This window comes from Drosophila suzukii, chromosome X (genome assembly GCF_043229965.1).
Source record: "Drosophila suzukii chromosome X, CBGP_Dsuzu_IsoJpt1.0, whole genome shotgun sequence".
NCBI classification, from domain to species: Eukaryota; Metazoa; Arthropoda; class Insecta; order Diptera; family Drosophilidae; genus Drosophila; species Drosophila suzukii.
Window position 1 is genome coordinate 22069105 of NC_092084.1, and position 21539 is coordinate 22090643.

The window sequence follows — 21539 nt, forward strand, 5'->3', positions numbered from 1 at the left end:
AGAAATTCCATATGACTATTCATAACGAATTCTGCAGAGCCGAGCAAAGGCTGTCATCCCATTTTGGAAATAAAATTACTTTTCACCTTCAATAAAAATCTACAAAAAATAAAATCCACATTTTTCTTCCAGTGAAGTGACCACCCAAGACCCAGTTTTACTTTCCATGGGAGGCGATCAATAAAGAGATTTTTATTTTTAAAATGTTGTCGATGTGGTTTTTCAACTTCTACAGCTGGTGTCATAATCGCCGGAGTTTTGGAGAAGCCAATGGGCTAGGATTCGTTAGGATATGAAGATATTTATTTGCTATCATCCACGGGCATTCAGAGAGTGTCCGTTTTGTAGGCCTCGTCGTAGAGTGCCTCGTCGCCGATGGTGAGGACCAGGGTGTCATCATAATCCTGGGCAATCTGGGCGTCTTCGGGCACCTGAGCTTCCTTGGTAGCCTGCGGATCTTGGTCAGGAGGAGAGGGCCTCGGAGACATCGGAGGCATCGGAGGCATCGGAGGTGTTGGAGGCGACGAAGACATCTTAGTTACCTGAGCCAGGCGCTTCGTTATCACGTCCAGTCGTTTCTGGGCAGAACCCACCAGGCCCTTGGAGTCCACCACGACCGTGAGGTCCTTCAGATGGCGCAGCAGGTTATCCACCCGCACGTTGAGCAGGGACGACGGAGTGTTTCGGTAGGCAGGACCAAAGAAATGAGTTCGCTGGTAGAGCGAATTTGCATTCGAATGCGAAGAATGCGAAGAATGCGAAGCATGCGAAGAACTCGAAGAATGCGAAGCATGCGAAGAACTCGAAGAATTCGAAGTACTCGAAGCATTGGGCCCAGAACGGCTCGGCACGAAGTTCGTCTTCTTCACATTCTTAAGGTAGTAATCATCTGGGACAAGAGGTTCCTTTAACTCCCTGAAATCCCCTCACTATAAGAATTCACTACTCACCTAAAGACATCGAGAGGAGTTCCTCATCGAAAACCCTTTTTCCGCTGGTAACTTTCATTTTTTTTTCTTTTCAGTTTAATTTTTTCGCAAGATAGAGCTCTTTATATGTCACAGACCTTTGGCTTGTCAAGTGAAATAGAATGTTCTATGACCGTCTATCAATAATGAAAACTTGTGTCCCCTAGGCTTTAGGGTGAATCTTGTCAAGAAGCAGTGTTTGAAAAGTTAAGTGCCTGGGGGGGGGGGCGTTTTTTTGATAGGTTAAAATGGTTACATTCCTACTTCTAGCAGTTTTATTCAAAATATCCCAATGAAAGGGTTGTTGCATAGTACTTAAGGGGTTATATACCTTCTTGAGCGAAAAAATTGAGGGAACTTTGGATTTTTTTTCAGGTGTGTAGCAATTATTTTATGACACTGAAGTTATTATTTATTGATAGTACATGTTTTTATCGAAACAACAAGCGTTTGTTCTTCAAAAAATATAAATAATTTACGAAGTTATGGCAATTCTCTCGGAACCCTTTTTTTATAGCGGCTTGCGGTGACCACGATGGAAGTCCAGCAGGTCAACTGATATCAAAAAACCAAAAAAAATTTATTAGTATAGTATTATTTCCAGTTCGTGAACGATTATTTTCAAGAATATTTGGTTTTTTCTGCATACAGTAACGATTTTTCCAAAAAGTTGATTTTTCGAGTTCTAAAAATTTTATCAAAAAATTCTGATCTGCAAAATCAAAATTGGCGCATAAAAACTGAATCGTTCACGAACTCGGCACAATCATTACGAATAATTTAAAAAAAAAATTAAGAAGATCGATGAAATAGTTCTTGTGCAATCGCGGCCACAGCAAAGGCACTTTTGGAAAAACACGACTTTGAGATAATCGCATTCAAAGTTTTACGTTGAGTATATGCAACTATTGAAGTCGAGCAGCAAACTTACAAGTCATCGTCGATCTATTATTCGGATCTCTATGAAAATTTGGGAAAATGTTCTCTAGGGGATATACTTTCGGATTCAGCAAAAAAAAAAATTTTCGTTTTTTTGAAAAAAAAAACTGATTAATACGTTGAAAGTTTTATGTTTTTTGACCAAATTTCTCATTTTTTGTAAGATTTTAGTCAAAAATACGATTTTTCTTTCCAGTTTTTCAATCGTAGTTTGGTCAAATCAAGGCGTACAGCTAAAAGACCGACTGTTTTGAACAGCTTGCTTCCTATGCTAACGATTTTAATCACTTTAAAGAAAATCTATTTTTTGACCAAATTTCTCATTTTTTTAAGGGGTCGCCTTTTTTTGCGAAAAATGTGAAAAGTTAAAAATTTCCAGGTTTTAATGCCAATCGAATGGAAATTAAGCAACGAGCTCAACGAGGTATGACACTCCTCGATCTGACGTTTATTTTCTTCGTAGCGGCCAAAAAACTGCATTTTTAGGGCGAAGAAATAGGGTTCCGATTTTAGGTAAAAATACGAGATACAGATTTTAGTCAAAAATACGATTTTTCTTTCCAGTTTTTCAATCGTAGTTTGGTCACAACAAGGCGTACAGCTAAAAGACCGACTGTTTTGAGCAGCTTGCTTCGTATGCTTACGATCCTAATCACTTAAGGGAAAATTTGTTTTTTGACCAAATTTCTTATATTTTGATCGTCTTATTTTGCGAAAAATGTGAAAAGTTAAAAATTTCAAGGTTTTAATGCCAATCGATTGGAAATTAAGCAACGAGCTCAACGAGGAATGACATTTCTCGACCTGACGTATATTTTCTTTGAAGCAGCCAAAAAACTGAATTTTTAGGGCGAAAAAATAAGGTTCCGATTTTAGTCGAAAGTACGAGAATCAGATTTTTGTCAAAAATACGATTTTTTTCAAGTTTTTCAATCGTAGTTTGGTCAAATCAAGGCGTACACCTAAAAGACCGACTGTTTTGAACAGCTTGCTTCCTATGCTAACGATTTTAATCACTTTAAGGAAAATCTATTTTTTGACCAAATTTCTCATTTTTTGTCTTTTTTTGCGAAAAATGTGAAAAGTTGAAAATTTCCAGGTTTTAATGCCAATCGATTGGAAATTAAACAACGAGCGCAAAGAGGTATGACACTCTTCGATCTGACGTTTATTTTCTTTGTAGCAGCCAAAAACTTAATTTTTAGGGCGATAAAATGGGGTTCCGATTTTAGTCAAAAATACAAGATTCAGATTTTAGTCAAAAATACGATTTTTCTTTCCAGTTTTTCAATCGTTGCTTTGCAAAATCAAGGCGTACAGTTAGAGGACCGACTGCTTTGAACAGTTTGCTACCTATGCTAACGATCCCAATCACTTTACAAGTTAGCTCATACCGTTAAAATTTTAAATTTTATCTAATATCTTTAAAACGCCAGTTAAGTTACTATGGTACTATGGTTTCGCGGCAAAGGTAGTGATAATTCTTTCTCTTTTAGTTCACCGTGTTTGTCATCCCAAAATAAATTGTACATCATCTGTCGCTGAAAATTAAATTGTTTTAGATAACTTCCCAAAGTCGCTCTATTAAAGAAAATACATTTTATAAATGTTTCATTAAATTCGCCACAAACTGTTCGTTTTGCCATTTTCTCGCTGATTAGGAGCGTCTTCATTTAATTAAAAGTGTCGTCGAAGACTTATGCTCTGCAATAGCAATCACTATCACTATCAATTGAGGCGTACACCCCGGGAACACGCCCGATATCTTTACGGGTCTAATGTAATTGGGATTTGCCTGACGGCGTTTGCCAGCTGACGCAAGCGGCTAAATATTTTCATTTCCTTATCAGTGTTGCTTTTGTTTAGATGTAGACACATTTATTTATATATATATATATATATCTAGAGCCGGGGTATAAGGTACATATATGCTTTATTGGAAACACACACACTTGCCAGTGGTTTATTTACAGTGTTGGTTAAATAATAGCAGCTAGTGATAGAATATTTCCAACAAATAGTAAAAAAAAAAAAATACAATAAGAGTTAGGAGTAAACAAAAAAATGATATAAAGTAATGGATATGATGGATATGTATATGCATATGGAAAGCCGTTGCGCATCCGATTCTTTGTACTCTCCTCGTTGATTCCGATCCTCAATCATTGAGCATATTGCACAAAAGTATATGTATACATCCGGGTTATAACCGACCCAATCAGTTGCCGAACTTAATGGACTTTTCCGGCTGGTGGGAGGAGCCGTGATTGAAGCTGGCGCTGCTCCGGTTGGTTCCGTTCTTCAGGATCCCATTGGAACCGGACTCTCCGTTCGTTTTTCGCAGGGTTTCGCGCTTTCCCATCGTCCTCTGATCCCCGTACTCCCCGATGGTCACCGTGCCCAATCGCAGGGTTCGCCTTTGCTGCTGACTCGTGGGTAGTCCCGACGATCCGGATCCCGCTCCTGCACCTTTTCCCGATCCATTTCCTGGAGGGGATCTCAGTTGGACTGCGTCGTAGTCGGGCTGGGGCGTGGCTGGTGGCCGGAAACCGCCCACACTAATGCTGGCACTGCGCATGGGCGACATGGGCTGCTTGACCTTGGCCAAGCTGCCGTTGCCCAATCCTATCCCACTTCCGTTCGCCGCTCCATTTCCGGTCGTCAGCTTGAGCTGCTGGGGCGGCATCTGCTTTGGCTGGGGATTGGCGAACTGTGGTGGCTGCAAAAAAAATTACAAGAGGATTACCAACTGAATCATTAGTTTTGATAGTTAATTGTTTAAGGCAATGCCCAAAAATAGACAACTTTTAGTTCAAACACCCAAAAACGATCTATCAAAGTAATTAATACAAATTATAAAAACAATCACTCTTCTGGTTTTTTATAGTTATAAGCCTTGTTTACTTTCAATTGATGCAAAATGATTTAAAATTTAACTATCTGATTAATTATTATTTAAGCTAACGTAGCTTAAGGCCACAGTAGCTATAGCTGCAATAAAGAGCATAGGTTATAGGTAATTTCTCAATTGCCTTTTAACCTGAGAATAAATAAATAAATAAATAAATTATTTAAGATAAACAAGCTGAAGTACAAAGAAATAAAGTTAGCCCATCATATACATAGGTATATCTCAAGGTAGACCCATGCTATAGATCCATTATAAAACCCTTGTAAGATTGTGGTTTTTACTAAAAAGATAGCATTAAATAATAATAATAATGATGATTAATTTTTCTCACAACAAGATTACAAAGTTCTAGAGCCCTTAAACAATGATAAAACGTTTTTGTTGTAACTGAGTCATTGTAGAAAATGTACTTTATTTTAAAACCAAATGGCTTAAAATTAATTTTTCTTTTAATGCATATAAGTATAGGCTGTTTTACAATAAAATATTCCAAAACATCATTTTGCATAAACCGAGCTATTATTGATAACCATTAAGAGTAGACCCCCATACTAAAACTATGGGATATGGATAAAGACGTTTCGGATTCGAGTTTAGTGGGTAGTTTTATTGAAAGCTGACAGCTGTTGGGTTAGTCTTGGGTTATTTTGGGGATATTGGTGGACACTCGGACACGGGTCATTCGCTTACCGGAGGCGGAAGTTCCGGCGATCCATTGCCATTTGCCGGACTTAATCCATTTTGGGGCTGCAGGCGATTATTGTTGCTCGTGTTGCTGTTGCTGTTGCTGTTGCTCGTGTTGCTGCTGCTGCTGCCGTTGCTCCTGTTGCTGCTGAAACCATTGTTGTTGATACTATTCCGATAACAGCTCTCATCGGGCATAATAGAGGTGCGTTTCAGCGTTTCAACGCGCTCCTGCAAAAGAAAGTGCCAGAAAGTGAAACCCAGATTAGCAATAGATCAAACACTTGGTGAATGTTTCCCCCAAAGGAAATACCTGGTAAGTGGACATGGTCACCAGGGGTCGACCCATGCTAACGGGTCGCATGGTGGGCATGACCCCTGACCCTTCGCCCCCGTCTCCACCGTTTTTCACTCGCAGCAAACTCATTTTCCGGCCGTAATGCGATCTATTCCGTAGCGAGTTCTTGCCAAGACTGGACAACTTCGGCGGCGCAGTTGGGTTCATCGCTCACCGCCCGACGCCGCCGATTAGATAAAGCCATTGAGGAGTAGTCACAGCACAGAACAGTCAACTCAACAAAAATATGCCCAACCACTCCACCTGTTTGCTTTTGGCCATTTGTTTGCCCGGGTTTTTGTTTTGGTTTCTCTAACATTTTCTCGCTCATTTTTCGTCACCCAGATCGCATGAGTCATCCCAAGTGTGGAACTTTGTATGAAAATTGGCCAGGAATCACAACTCCATGTGCAATAGAGTGCCATCGATAACAATTTGACTGTCACCCAGCAAACGTGAGTATTTGATTGATTTTTGGGGAATTACCAATAGCCAGTCATCCATAAAAATTATGCTGACTTCTAATGAGTGTTCTAACTGACGTTTAAGTACTGATAAATTCATATAATATCATTCGAATTGTTTGCAAAAGCAATTAAGTCGTTAATATATGTAATATATATTTAATATTGATGTTAAATCCAATTCATTAGATAAATATAAGTTATATCCGTAACACTGTTAATTTTTAACAACTGTCAATACTTTTTGACATCAGTCAAACACGAAAAGTGCATATTTCAGCCATTTCCAGTTGGCGTCAACTAAATGGTCACTGATCCTGATAATGACCCATATAACCATCGTTATATGGCCAATACAATCTGGGAAATCGGCTGTGGCTGCTACTCTTATCGATCTGCCCGATAAGATGCCATCAATTCATTATAATCAAGTCCCAACCCCCCTTGAAGTACTCGTTCCACAAGTGGCTAGCTACTTGAGTTGTTGCTCTGTTGGGCAACAGCAACCAACAACAATGGGCTGGGAAAACGGGGTCTTGGGAAGGGGGTCTTGAGATGGGGTTCCAGCCAGTGGCCCACGACAAGTGCAGTTCGCAGAGCTAGCTCTCTTGACCTTTGCAAGTAGCCGACAATCGATAAATAGCCTATGTTGCTGCTGCGTTTTGGATGTTGCTAGTTGCTGGTTGGTAGTTGCTGGTCGCTGGTTGCTCACCTTGTGCTCGCTCTCATGGAACCCGTTCCTGAACATTCGTTGGTGCGCCCGCTTGAATTCATCCATCAGCGCCGTGTGCTGATCTCCGCCAGCTCCAATCGATCCACCTGCTCCTCCTCCTCCGCCGCCGCCGCCTCCCAAATTGCTGATGCGTTCGCTGCCCTGCAATGTTGCAGCCACGCCAGCAACATTCGCCCGAGGGCGATGCGACACTTGTCCGCCGGAGCTGCGGTGGCCTCCATTTCCATTTGCAATACCATTCCCATTGTGCCCCGCCAGCTGACGACCCACGTTTCCATTTTCATCTCGATCTCTATCTCGATCGCGATTGTTGCGCTGCTGATGTTGCTGCTGCTGCTTCTGCAATGATTCCAATTAGTTGATGGTGAGGCAATCTGCTAGGTTGCACTTAAAATAAATGATTAGAGGAGCTGACTTATTTAGTTGAAGTCTCTGTAAAATGTATAATAACATTAAAAATTTCACTTGCTCAAAAACATTTAAGCTTGTTTAATATTAATTGGATTTTGTTGAGATTTTTTAAAATACATCTATAACATATGCACAAAAAAAACTCTCAAGATTAATTTGGTATTCACAGGTAATTTTTCAGGCATCACTTATACCATTGAATAATGTAAATTAGTTATTGAAAATGGCAATCGATTTCTCTTTCTTTGACAATACTTCGTTATTTATAAAGAGTGACAAAAGGAAAGACAGCGGAAAAAACTTTTGTGAGGAAAAGCTTTTTTCGAACAATGGAAATTAAGTTTTTTAAATATTTTACGAAGTTAAAAGGTGCTTATAAAGTTGAAATTTCTTATTGATTTTTTATGGGATAAGCTCCTCTATAATTTCGTATATTTTAAGTATTTTTAAATATTTAAAATTTTGCTAAAATGGAAAACCCACCTCTTTGCGCTTCTTAAGCTCCTCGGTTATGGCACTGGAGAGACTGCTGCCCGCTGAGCCGCTGGGACTAGCTCCTTCATTGATGGCCGGCGGCGGGGGAACAGGTGCACCTATTACTCCACCTGATCCTGACCCCGATCCTGACCCTGATCCAGGTCCTATTGCTAATCCCAAAGAATTAACGGGCCTTAGGTGGCTGCGCTTCATGGTGGTTGAATTGCGGGATGGACTCGATTGCGATTGCTGGCTGCGACCGGAAGTTCCGCTGGCGGACGAACCGGAACCGGAAACGGAACTGCTGCCGGAACTGGCCACATAGGTGTTATTTATAGAGGTCCCATTCTCCGTCAGCTTGATGATAGTCTTGTTCATCTGCTTGTGCACCTCAACGCCCTGCGACCAATTGGCACTACCATTTCCATTTCCCACTCCAGATCCCGAGTTTGGACCTCCTCCGCCGGACTCCTCCCTCACCGCTGTCAATCGCTTGGACTTGGCATCCGCCCAGCAAGGACTCTGATCGCCCGTCACCGAACTGGCGGAGCTGTTGTAGCCACTAGATTCGCCCGGAAAAAGATCGCATCCCGCCGCCGTGCGCACCACCATGTCCAGTTTGCTGCTGCTCTTCATCACGGCCACGGCCTCGCTGAACAGGACATCCGAGAAGTCGATGCTGTTGACGCTGAGGATCTGGTCACCCGGACGCAGACCCGCCTCCCGGGCCACACTCCGTTCCTTGGTGAACTGCACAAAGATGCCCGGCTTCCACTCGGGTCCCTTGCAGATACCCAGTCCCAGCTTCGTCCTGGGCGCCACATGGAGCACCACACTGATGTCCCGACTGGCGCCACGTCGCTCGCCCTTGAAGGAACTCTCCGAGGGTGTGCCACTCACACTGGGCAGCTTCACCACGCTCCAGGACAAACGCTCCTCCGGTTGGCTATAATATATATTTATTAACGAGATCCTTGTGGGCTCATCTTGAGTTCTAGTCCACACTTACTCCCTCACAGGCAGCATGCCCACGCCTCGCACCTTTAGGGTGACCCGATCCTGGCCAGCCACCAGTTGGATGAACTCCTTGTGCACGGCATCGTCCAAGCGAAACCCATTGATCCGCAAGATTTGGTCGCCAATCTGCCGGGGGGAAAGTGTTTATGAAATGCAAATGGAAAACCTCGCCCTAGAATCCATCACGTAGTGCTACGTGATCGGGGCTATGGGCGATCCACTGGTCGCCCATCGAAGGGAGACCCAGTGACCCACTTACCCGCAAACCCTTCAGCTGCGCCTCGCCGCCGTGCTCCACGTGGGACACAAAGAAACCGGTGCCGTGCTCCCGTCCTCCACGCACCGCGAATCCATAGGTGCTGCCCCTCTCCGGTCCGCCGACCAGCAGACGCCTCTGGTGCGGTCTGACCAGGCGGAGCACCCGGAGGCGGGAGCTCGCCGGAATGGCGCACCACGAGGAGGCCGCCGTGGTCGTCAGGGTCATCACATCGCTGGACGCCGAACTGGTCGTCGATCCCTGCATGCTGCTGCTGCAGTCCGTCGACGCCGAGTTGGTTATCGATGCGGAGGCGGATGTGGATGCGGATGTGGATATCGAGGCCGAGGCTGCTGTCATCGTCATCATTTTGTAGGGGCTTCTTCACAGGCAGCTGCAAGAAGGGAAAAGGAAATATTTATTTACTTAGGGACCAAACTAAACCCAATAAGAATCCATAAATATAGTCACATAAAATATTTGAAACGATTTTTTCAAATCTCAGATATTACTAAAAAATCTTCTAAAATTATCAACATTTACTAAGCATTTAATACCAAAAACAACAAATTAAGAGTAAGGAACAATCAACCATTTGAGGTTTGAATAACCTTGAAATAACCTTTTGCATTTGGAATAATCGGACTTAATAATCGAAAAAATCGCAATAAATTATGTTTATCGATACCGATATTTTCAATCGTCACTCGGAAAACTCTGTTGAAGAGTTGCCAAAAAGCGAATTAATTGGATTCCATGCGAAAGTTGAAGAAAGTGGGGAGTGCCTTCCCGTACACCTCGTACCCCCTACCCCTTCTCAAAAATAATGCCCGATTTGGCGACGTGAACAGCCTGACAAGTAATGAACGAAGAAGAAGAAGCAGAATGCAAGACGAGACGAGACACAGGTATATTTGTAGGTATATATACTTATGTATATAAATAAAGTGAGCAAAACTTGAACTTGCAATCGAAAATTTCCCGAATTGGGTCACACGCATCGGCAGAGGCAGTGCTGCTGGTTGTTTGGATACACTGAACGAAAGTTCAAACAAAGTTAATGTATGTTTAACCATATAATATACAAAATGATATAATTATAATTTAGGATCTAAAACTAAACTTTATAAAGTCTTCAAACCAAATAGAGATATAAATTAAATATTTTTAACAGATATTTATATGTTATATTTTCTTTTTAAATAAAAATATGATATTTTTCTGTTACATTTTGGTAATTTATATATTACAATAATATTATTTTTATTATTATAAGAAACTTAGATTTATAACTATATTTTTTAACTAAAACTCGAGTCTATGGATGGTTATATTTCTTGCACCCACTGTATGTAAATAATGTATGATATTATGCTTCGAAAATCTCATAATCAAGAATATTAAAGGGAGGAAGGAATTCTTCTTGATTGAATATATACTATTATAACTTTCGGGCATCCGCATTAAGACTATCTTCGACTTTAGGTCCCAAATTTTCGGTGCAGTGCACGAGTGGTGCTGGTGGTGCTCTTTTCAGTGGTGGTGCCTGCTTTCACGCACCACTGCCAGTTGGTGGGTTTGTAAGTTTGTAAGTTGGTAAGCCAGAGATCTGAGGCGATTTACATTCACTGCCGCCGCCGTCGCATAATTTCACTTTTTCACGTAATTCTACGCTTCACTTGCAGCGGGCCAAAAAAAAAAAAGACGCTAAAGAAACTGGGGGAAAATTATAGAAATTTATTATTGAAATTATGCACACCCGCCGGGCCCTGCATTATGCACTTTGATTCGGTTCGCATCGAATGGGCTATTCGTTAGCTGATCCAGCTGAAGCTGCCATATAAATCATTTAGTTCGCCAAAGTTCAACTCACTTACCGGCGACCCGAAGACAATGTGCGGGGGGTGAAAGGTGGAGTTTGGAGTTTGTAGTTTGTAGTTTGGAGGTGGTCTGAATCCGAATCTGAGTCTGAACCCAAATTGCCTCAGTTACCCACTTACTGCGAACTGAGCCACTGACGCAAGCGGCAATTACTTGGATCAAAACATTTATAATTGCCCGCCGACTAATGGTGAAATATGAATCGGAATTTTGATTTGCAATCTCAATGGGAGAGGTATAAATCATTCGATAATCGGGAGCTGGCGGCTTATGGGAAAAATTTATGATGGGGGGAAAAGTGTGTCGAATGAAAAGAGATAATTGTAAGACATAGAATTGGGTTATGTGAGCCAGCTTATTAATGTGATGGGGATAATTAACTAATAATTAAGTTATAACTCTAATTAGTTGCCGGCAATCGACATAAATGGCTAAGTGGCTAATTGGGAATCGATTGATTATCGAAATTATCTAAATTGTGTCATCGAAATTAAACGATTCCGTCATTTGCAATCGGTTAACAAATAAGGATTGCTGTCATCTGAATAAAATGTTTATCGAAAACTACGAATAGTTGGGATAAGTCTTTAAATATAAATCAATTGCCCATCTATTTTATCGAAATGGTTTGTAAAGATAAAACTTTTTACCAAATAATACTTGCTGTGATCGAAAATAAGTCTTAGCTAAAAATAATGATGGGTTATATGACATACTTGTTATTCGATCAATTACATTTGAAAATTGTCTATTAATTATTGAATTTATGAAACTCAATGGGGTCATTAAAAATAGATTATATTGTTATTGTGTCATAGAACTTAAATAGCTTTTAAGCACCTATTAATATTTGATTTTATCAAACTTTAATAAGAAACTCAACTCAATTTGTAGACTATAACAAAATATTTTGTGCTAAACAAAACAAGGCATTTAAAATCAACAGCGCTAAACATTTACTAAAAAATATAGTTATATTTTTAAGGACGCTTTGCTACTACATCTGCTATCTGAAATCGTTTGGGAATCCAACAATCGACGGACATTGCATTTGATTAACAACCATTGATAAAATCATGGTGCATACATCCCACATCCGTTGGCAGTTTGGCATCCCAGCAATGCCACCGATTAACGACAATTATCGGTGGTTAAGTTCAGACCCAGACCCAAATAACTCGGCTTTTATCTCGATTAATGGAGGAGTTTCCCGACGCCAGAGACAAAGATCTCGTTTATCGATGCCGATGAAAAGCGGCAGCATGCAACCGGCAACCTGTAACCTGCAACCTGCTAGTGGCAACTTGCAACTGGCAGACAATGCCACTCCCTTTTGGCTTTCGACAGTTAATAACAATAGAAAGAGAGTAATAATAATAATGATAATCTGTTTCTGTGGCCGCCACAAATTATTTGGCAGTTACAATTAAGTTTCGACAAACAACTGCAGCAGCAGCAACAAGAAAGCGGTGGCCAAAACGAAACAAAAGCAAAAAGGCCAACGTCTTTGACGGCCTTTCACCTGTTGAAAAAAAAGCAAAGAAAACAACTGCCGTACCGCTTTGACCCCCCGCTGACCCCTACAATTAGTTCTAATGAGTTGCTGTTGCTGTTGCTGCTGCTGCGGCATCTACAACTTCCTGTCACGCCTCTCAGATTTCCACCTTTCCCCCGCTTTTTTTATTTTCTCTCCAGCGTGTTGACACTTTCCGTTCGGTTTCCGTTTGGCAATTGCTTAGACTTTAATTGAAAAAGCAAAAAAAGCCAAGAGAAAAAAGTGTAAAAACAAGATAGAAATAAAAATAACAAGCCTTGACCACTGACTGATTTTTATTTCCATACGAATTTCATGCTTAGCAGTTCCTCGGAAATGTTGAAAGAAACTTCCTCGGTTTTGCCAAAAACTGAGGAGTGAATTTGTTGTTTTCTTTTAACAACATTGTTTTCGGTTGCGTCTTCTTGGGCAGCTAAAATGTAGTAATTATTTGTGGACATGACTTTCACTGCATATATGATAATTTTCCGTGTTCCAGCAACTGGATGCTGGAGGCTTTCTTCTTTACTTATTTTTGATACTCTTTTTTTTTTTGTTTTTTTGGTATTTACCATATCCATTTTTTACCGGCTCACGTAGCATTACAGTGAGTTCTCCGCATTACATGTGCGTGACAAGAGCGTTAAGTGTTTTCCCATTCGGTTCGAGATCGAGATCGAGTTCGAGATTCGTTGGACTCGCATTAACGGCGGGTTCTCTTTAAATTGATAATCACGCCTCGGCCCTGGCTTTTTGTTTCAGTGTCGGTTCTTTGGTTTGATTACAGCTCGGAATTTCACTTGGTATAGTTTTCATTAGCCCTGAGTCATGATCTGGGGAAAGTCGTAAAGAAAGGTTCGATCGATCGGGTTCTATGTGTCTCATGGGTGTCAACGCCTGTTGAATGATTTATAGCCCCATTCGGCACACTTCCAACCCATTTACATGCCACCATATGTCGGGTATCTCAAATAATAAACCATATTTTCTGGTCAGGGTAGGGATAATTAATGTTCACACAAATTAATAGAGAAACCCACAGACTTGAAGAGCTTATCCCTTCGAAATCCGAAATGTTGTTAATGTTTAAACTGCAATACCCAAATGATGAGTGTTAACCATAAATTATCTAAATTCAGAGGCAACTCTGATCGACAAACGATTCCCTTGTTCAGTTGGCCAATCTTTTTGGCTTTTTCTTATAGAGGGAGACAACCATGTGATGTCGAATTCCGTCGTTGGATCGTCAAACTGATTGATCTTGCGCGTTCGTTGCCTAAGTCTTTCGTTTTGAAGATTGCAGCAACGAGCTGCTGTTGCTGCTTTGCCTTTAATTATGAGTTCATTGGGCATGTTTTTAATTGCTCACGTGTCGCAGCCAAACATCAAATGGAAATATTTGCACGTTCATTTAAGCATATGCATGCAGCATTTCTCTCTGCTGTTTTTGTTTGAAATCATTTTCTTATTTGAATAGGCAGGAGCAGCTGCTGAAAGAAATTACAATAAATAAAAGAGAAATTTCTGTCGAATTTGTCGTCCGTTGGACACACACGTGTGCGCTCGAATGGCTTGCATATGGCACATTGCACATTGCATGTTGCATTTGGCATATTGCACGTTGCATGTTGCTGGCGTATGGTGTATGGATGTTGCTGATGCGCACCTGTGCCCAGGCTTTTACTTCCGCCGCGGCAATCAGGCAAACGCACGACTGACAACGTGACAAATTGTCGATAATCTAGGCAGCATCCTCTCTCGAGCAGCAGCCGCAAAGGCATTTTTCTGGTGAAAACCAAGCTCCAAGCTTATCGCCAAATTTGCAAGCAATGTCAAACGTGGGTTATGCCACCGAGGAGGATGCGCCATGGCTATAATCGTGATGCAGCGTCGCAGCAACTCCATAAATACCAAATGTTGCTGTCGTGCCCAAGGAAGCCACTGGCAACTGGCAACCAGCAACCAGCAACTTGCAACCAGCAACCAGCAACATACAATCCAGCTGGCTGGGAATCTGCTCCTTTGCCTGGAGAAAGCGCCTTGTGCACTTTTACTCTGGCTCATTTTAATTGCAGAACATTAACAACGATGTGTGGGGGTTAAAGGAAGGTCCATGTGCCTGTGCCGTTGGCTTTCACCTTCAGCCAATTAAGTGCAGCTTATGCAACATCGGGAAAGGATTGCTTCACACATCGCACAAGCTGAAGGGCAAAGCCCCGGACATCTAGAGTCACACTGCATTAATTGGCATTATTTAACAGTTTGAGAATATAAAATCGGTTATTAGCAAATTATTGAGTCACAGAAGCAATTGCAATATTTCTGTCTAAATATTAATATAAATTACTTTTTTTGACTGTTATGTTACACTATATTTAAAACAAATCTAAACTATTTTTAAATATTTTCTAAGATCCCTGTTCTAATCAACAAGAATCATTGTAAAGAATTTTACAGATTATTGTTAGGGGAGAGGTCTTTCTGGAACTATTTTTGTTTTTCTATAGCTACTGGGTTAATAACTTATTAAGCCAATAGTCCTATGTACCTTCAAAAAGACACATCTTGTGGCTTTAAAATGAATGATTAAAAATATTTGTTTTCCCCGGAAAGTAATTATAACATATTTTTTAAGTTCCAAAAATTCCAAAAAATTATTTTTTCATTTTTTTTTTGTTTATACATTTTTTTGTAAAGAAAATTGGAGAACCTCAAGATTTCTTCCCCATTGACAGTACCTATACTATTTATTTAAACTATGATTTAGCTGTTACAATTACTAAATAAGGAAATGAATATGCTTTTCTTATATTATTTTATTATATTCGATTAAAAGATTTAATTAAAAATAAACAAAGCAAAGCTAGATTGAATAAATGCTGTTTTTAAGCTTTCAAAAATTGAAAACAAATGGTAAATTAGTTAATTAAGGCCATAACTTCGTAGATACAATGAGGCAGCTAATGCTGCAAGCTGTGTAAATGCTTCGTGTGTGTGGCAATGGGACAAAGCCTGAAGTAGCAACACCAGACTTTAGTGAAACCGACGCGTCGGCTGGCAAAACAATTTAAATTTTGCGCTTCAAATCATTCAGTTTGATTGCGTGCAAGATGAGCTTGGCACCGCTGCCTGCCTCTTCATTTGCCTGATTGCGTCAGCTGGAAATTGGCAGTCACAACAGCAACAGCAACAGCAGCAGCAACAGCAACATCATCAACAGCAGCAGCAGCAACACCAGCAACAGCAGCAGCAGCAACATCAGCAACATTCCCGCCCAGCAGCTGCACAATGGATAAATGGCAGCATTGCTGGTGTTTACTTTTGCGGCCCACTGTTTTTTTTTTGGCGGCGAAATGCAACAGCAGCAACACCAAACACTAGAAACAACCAGCAACATCATCAGTGGCAAGCAGCAACAATCGCATCATCAAGCGATGCCGTTGCTGCTATTGAACTTTTGCTATTTGGCCAAGATTCCCACACACCTGTTGCTGGTGTTGCTGTTGCTGTTGCTAGTGTTGCTGTTGCTGTTCCAGCTGCGGCTCTTGTTGTTGTTGTTGCTGCTGCTGTTGCTGCTGCCACCCACTTGCAGCGTGTGAAACGCTGAACAACTTTTTGTCCAAGGCGTGACACGAAACTTTGTTTCAAGTACGTTTGCTGTACGTTGCGCCCTAAAGCAAAATGATGGGTGCCGCTAAAAAATGAAGAGAAAAATATAAACAAAAAACAGAGGGAGTTGCAAAAGGGGTAAATGACCGCTGATGGCGGTAAAAATTGAATTGTTTTGCATAATTTGATGTTTCACCGTTGCCGTTTTCGGTTTCAGTTGCAATTGTGTCTGTTTGCATTCGAGGGTGTTGGTTTTAATTAAAGTGCCGAGCTGCCCTGTTCCTACTCTAATACACTGACCAAAAAAAAGAGGGTCAGTTGAAAGACTTCACATACTCCATGAAAGCTCTAAATATTTAAGTGAAGTATTGAATAACTTTTATTAACTATATTTGCACATTAACTTGCAACTTAGTATAAAAAATACTAGAGGTGGTGATAAACATAAAGACTGTTTTGAAATGTAAAAGCTTTTACTTTTTATCATCTACATAAAAACTTAACTAAGCCATAAACATATAAAAACTTTTTAATTCTTTTAAGGAAAAATAAAAAAAAAATACTGTCTGCAAATATAACATTTGAAATACTAAAACGATTTTATAAATTATTACATTTCTCTCATAAAAGTAGTTTAACAAAGTATAATATTTATAGTACCTATTAATTTTTTAAAGCGTTTTTCATAAATAAATACAATTTTTTCGATTTTAAATTATGATATATATATTTTTTCCTGTGCACCTGCATTTGATTTCCTAATAAATATGAATCTCTAACTAACTGAAAAGACTCCACATTATTTCCCATTCGACTTTGTTTATTTACCTTATGAATATGACAAAATTAAGCTGACAATGAGAAGCTGATCTGGTGATATTGTTGTCGTTTTTTTCCCTGTGTACCCCTCTACCCAAACCCTTTTCGGCCAAGTTGCCCACGCGAAACAGCTGCCCAAGCTCAGAGAAGGCGAAGGAGGTTCACATTCAGATGGAGACGAGGGGCGAGGAGATCGGAGATCGGAGATGGAGCCCCAGCTGGCGGCCCAGCTGCCACTTCTGGGTATTTCTCAGTGGGCGCAGGAGAGGATTGGCGGCGGAACCAAACTGGATTGGATGGGCGCGGCTTTGGCTGAAGCCATCTGCAGATCATCATCTTCTGGCCACAGCGAAAGTTGAAGCGAAATCTAGCCAGGGGATTCTAGAGCGGTTATAGCCAGTAAAACCCATTGGGGTTAATTTCCCCTTAAACGCCTTTGTCATGGCAGCTTTTTCAATAATCTCTTTGCTTATTTCATTACCATTATTATAATTTACCACTTAGAAAGGTTATTCCACTCTGGGAACGTGAAGAATTTACATTTTTCCATGTTATTTAATGAAAAAGACGGTTAGAAAAATATTTGCATGCAATGGCATAACAATTATGCCCTAATTACCCAAAAAAAAAACAACAACTAAGCAAACGTTTACTTTTCGCTAATTTAGCAATGGCTGCTAGCGGGTTAAGTTGGCTAAAAGGCTTATCCTAAGCCACAAACGCCAGTCGCGGTAGACACGGTGGAAAACCCAACCAGTCCGAGAGTCGCCGCCAAATGTCCGTCCTTCTGTTTGTCCGCCAAGTCCGCCTGGCAAAAATGCCATCTGAGGCTAACTGGGCGGCGAGGCGAACTGGTTGCCCAGGCTCTTTGGTGCACAGAGAATATTGGGTGGAGACTTGAAAATTTTTAAAAATTTAATACCTACAGAATCATAGAAGATGTTGGGATGCTAGTTTCTGAGGTCTGAAGAATATAAAAAAAGTTCTTTAAAAATTCTTATCTTACAAATTAAATTTAAAGACTAAAATATCTAAGTATTTTATAAACCATTCTTATTCTAAACGAAAAATGTATGATTTTATTTTTTCGAATCAGACTTATTAAAATGAGGGATCTTTTATTATCCCTAAGTCCTTAAATAATCCCTAATCCTTAGTGGTATGATATATCTTATATAAGAAGGTATGTAGATATAACATTTTTGTTCATTTTAAGGTTGTCGTTTTGTAATGGAAAATCGTAGCATTTGTTATCAACTACATAGATGGTTAACAAAAGTATCTCAAGGATTTTCGCCATGTGTGGTGCAGCTGGTGGTGCGGTGGCTTGAATTACAAAAGGAGCTGAGCCGAGCCGGGTTTCAAGTTAGCCTGGGCAGCCGAAGGCAGCCGCGGCAACTGTTTTTTTACCTCTTTGCTTTTTATTATAATTTCAATTTTGTGTATCTATGAGATACGCGCAACGTGAATTGGCATTTTCCATTTGGCAATTTGCATGTGCAATGCAATGCAATGCGGGACCCGGTCTCGAGATCCAAACAGATCCAACAGATCCAAAGATCCCTGCCAAACAGTCCGGGTAATTAAAGCGCCATTAACGCCCCATCATCATGGGAATGGGTTGGCTTGAGTCGGCCTATGGGGATGATGATGGGTATTCACGATGGACGATGACGAGGTGGCCAGGAAATGCAATTAACCGATTGGCCCACAAGCCGTGCTCATTCGAAAGTCGCCGTTTTTGTGGGACTCCGTTTGTTGATCGCTGTTTGCTGTTTGTTGTCCGAGCCAAAGTGTGCCTGTTATTGTTATTGCCATTGCTGGGGCTGGTGCTTTTAACCCACCGCAGGCCCATTCGACCAGGTGCTCACCAGGTGAGGCTGCGCCACTCTGCGTCTGCATCTGCGGCTCGAGTGTCCAAATTGCTGGCGGGGATTGCATAAGCCGCCCAGCCAAGATGCAATGATCAATCAGGCGGCCCAATCAGTTAGCCAGTCCATCAATCATAACGAGGCCCAGGCCCTCACTCTCTGGCTCGTTTTCAAGGAAACCGCTGCGTAAACGATTCTACGGGCGGTCTTCAAGATTCTCGTTTATCAGCCGCGAGGCTCAGTCTTGGCACATATTTTTTTTTGACCATAGCTTTTCAATTTACTTTGGGCTTGGGTACAGTTTTTCACATCAATTTACCATATGAGAAATTTAGTATTTACAAGTGAAGTTTAAATGCAGAAAGTTAAACAATTATTAAGGATAAGGACGAGTCTTCAAATTTAATTAAGCTATGAGAGAACATAACAGAAAATATTTTCTTATAACTTAAATTTAATAATACCTTATCCTAACCATTCCCCTAATATTTCCACTTTAAAAAATAAGGCATTTTGAGTCAATCTATAAATTACACACATTATCTTTTATACAGAAAATATACTAAATAAGGAAACTTTTTATTTCAATTAAAAAAAAGTGGACTTAAAAATTCTAAAATACAGGGTAAATACTTTTTTGAGTAAAAAGGCTTTCTAATTTGTAGCAAAAAGTTCCCTTCTATTATTTTAAAATAAACATGTCTTTAGATAGCGCCAGGTGCCTTTACATCACTGACCATAATAAACATCCTATACTCAAGTTCTTAATAGTTTCCTAATAGCTTCTTAAGTAATTGTCCAATTTTAAAAATATGATAAGTTGATAGGTATTGACAAAAGAAATGCATTGCAATTATCATTTTATCTGACGGCGCTAGAGAGAAGGTGGCAAATACTTGAAAACAAATTTCTATATAGCTTAAAAGCTATAGCTTGTTTTAAGTGTTTGCCACTTCCTAAGATCTGAACGGTCCTAGAGAAGAAGAATATATATACTTTATAGAGACCTTCTACCTGTTACATAATTTTAAACAAATTCCTATTTTAAACAAATTCCTACTTTTAAACAAATTACTCTTTGAGTAACGGGTATACAGATTTTCTTTAAGTTTTAAATAAAATTTTGATATTTGATATATTATTGCATTATGTATACCAATTTTTCTGAGAAAATAAAATAAATCAAGCAAATTTGCAAGGTGGTAAATATATTTCAACACCTTTTTTTGAGACCAGCCACTGATAGATTCGTGACTAATGCGGACAGTAAGAACTTTCTTATTTTCAACAGTCCAGATCTATTCCGTGAACTTCAAAGTATTTAGAGCAAATCAAACACGAAGATACAGCCACAATAAGGCCAACAACAACAAACTAAACAGTTGAAGGCCGGGCGACAATTAACGCATTATTTATTAATATCTGAAAATTGTGTCGCCCGTTAAGCGGTTTACAGATGACGGCTACCAAGACAACAACATAATACCAACAATAACAGCAGGCCAAGGCATTAAATTACATGTTTAAACGCTAACTCATACTTATTGTTAAGAAGGGTACACCAAAAAAATGGAAAAAAGATTGATATAATATATTTTTCGGGAAAAAATCTGAATATCTGAATTTAAAAATCAGATCCTTGGTAAAATCGAATACATATGTTTTATTTTGAAGGCATTTAAAATATGTATTTCCACCTACATTATCTATAAACATTTCAATATATTTTGGAATCAGTTGAAGGAATTGAAGTTTCAAAAAGTCCCCTATTAGATATATGTTAGAGCCACTTTGTGGAACTTATTTTTCCTGTGTACTTCATGGTGGTGCAAGTTTCTTAGTTTATTTATTGTTTTTACCTCATTTGCGGTGCGGGCGTCCCAAGAAGAATGAAAAGAAGCGGCTGAAGAATTCTCCACACGAAACCTGGCAATTAGAGCGCGGCGACAATAACAACAACAACAGCACTCGCTTACGCTCGCAGAATTCTTGCTGAATCTCGCGGATCTCGAAATCGAAATAAGTAACGATGGAAAAGCAAAGAGTCGCGCTGCACTTTACACTTTTGTGGCTTGAAGCGCTCAGGTGAGACAGGTGCAGCGTTTTGTGTGCCCGCGAGCACTTTCAGCACTTTTGCTGGCCCCAAGATCGAATGCACTCCAAAAAAAAACCAAATGCCAGCACACACGCGCTTAAATATATATTTATTTGCTAAGCCGGCAATAATTACTATTTTTCTTTTCTTCGGAAAAACGAAATTTGCGGGAGTTATTTGTTCTGGGCAGGGGCTTTTCCGCACTGACGACGTGAAGCTCGCGAGAGGCGACGACAAATTGAAGCGGCAAGTAAATTGGAGCCGTCGTCAAAGTGACCGCGCAGTGGAAAAAAGTGTTACCAAACCAGTTTTTCGACTGCTAACGCTTTTGCGCCGGCGCTGCCAGATGTTCGAAAGGGTTACCAGTATTTCAAATATGATGAGCTTTTTTGTGACTTTGGTTTTTGACTTCAATCTAAATAGTTCAATATTATAATAATATTAACGTTAAGAACACCCTTTTTGGTTTGAACTTTAGAAGTATAAATATAAATTCATCTATAACACAGGCGGACAATATATTGAACTTTTGT

General features: G+C 40.1%; 2 protein-coding genes across 3 annotated transcripts; both read right to left on the minus strand.

Annotated features, from left to right (window-relative positions):
• Positions 1-216: 216 nt before the first annotated feature.
• LOC108004641 (uncharacterized) lies at positions 217-1137 on the minus strand. The gene is made up of 2 exons (XM_017067591.4): positions 951-1137; positions 217-889 (listed from the first exon to the last, which is right to left on the minus strand). The coding sequence occupies exons 1-2, from the start codon at positions 1006-1008 to the stop codon at positions 327-329; spliced, it is 621 nt and encodes a 206-aa protein (XP_016923080.2). The 5' UTR covers positions 1009-1137; the 3' UTR covers positions 217-326.
• A 2686-nt stretch (positions 1138-3823) lies between these two features.
• On the minus strand, positions 3824-21245 carry LOC108004768 (putative per-hexamer repeat protein 5). Of its 2 annotated transcripts, XM_017067812.4 has the most exons (8): positions 20771-21243; positions 9201-9591; positions 8934-9067; positions 7931-8870; positions 7016-7375; positions 5816-5983; positions 5509-5733; positions 3824-4626 (listed from the first exon to the last, which is right to left on the minus strand). In XM_017067812.4, exons 2-8 carry the CDS (start codon positions 9564-9566, stop codon positions 4126-4128), a joined length of 2694 nt encoding a protein of 897 aa, XP_016923301.2. In that variant the 5' UTR covers positions 9567-9591; positions 20771-21243; the 3' UTR covers positions 3824-4125. The 2 variants fall into 2 exon arrangements, with proteins under 2 accessions (XP_016923301.2, XP_016923300.2); XM_017067811.4 differs by lacking the exon at positions 5816-5983 and having other exon boundaries at positions 20771-21245.
• Between the last annotated feature and the right edge of the window lie 294 nt (positions 21246-21539).

Coding starts and splice junctions, on each gene's coding strand:
- LOC108004768 (XM_017067812.4), bottom strand. CDS start 9,566: ATGATGACGATGACAGCAGCCTCGGCCTCGATATCCACATCCGCATCC. Junction 9,068..9,200: donor CGCAGCTGAAGGGTTTGCGG/GTAAGTGGGTCA, acceptor TCCCCCCGGCAG/ATTGGCGACCAAATCTTGCG. Junction 5,984..7,015: donor TCCATGAGAGCGAGCACAAG/GTGAGCAACCAG, acceptor GCGCCGCCGAAG/TTGTCCAGTCTTGGCAAGAA.
- LOC108004641 (XM_017067591.4), bottom strand. CDS start 1,008: ATGAAAGTTACCAGCGGAAAAAGGGTTTTCGATGAGGAACTCCTCTCG. Junction 890..950: donor ACTCCTCTCGATGTCTTTAG/GTGAGTAGTGAA, acceptor CTCTTGTCCCAG/ATGATTACTACCTTAAGAAT.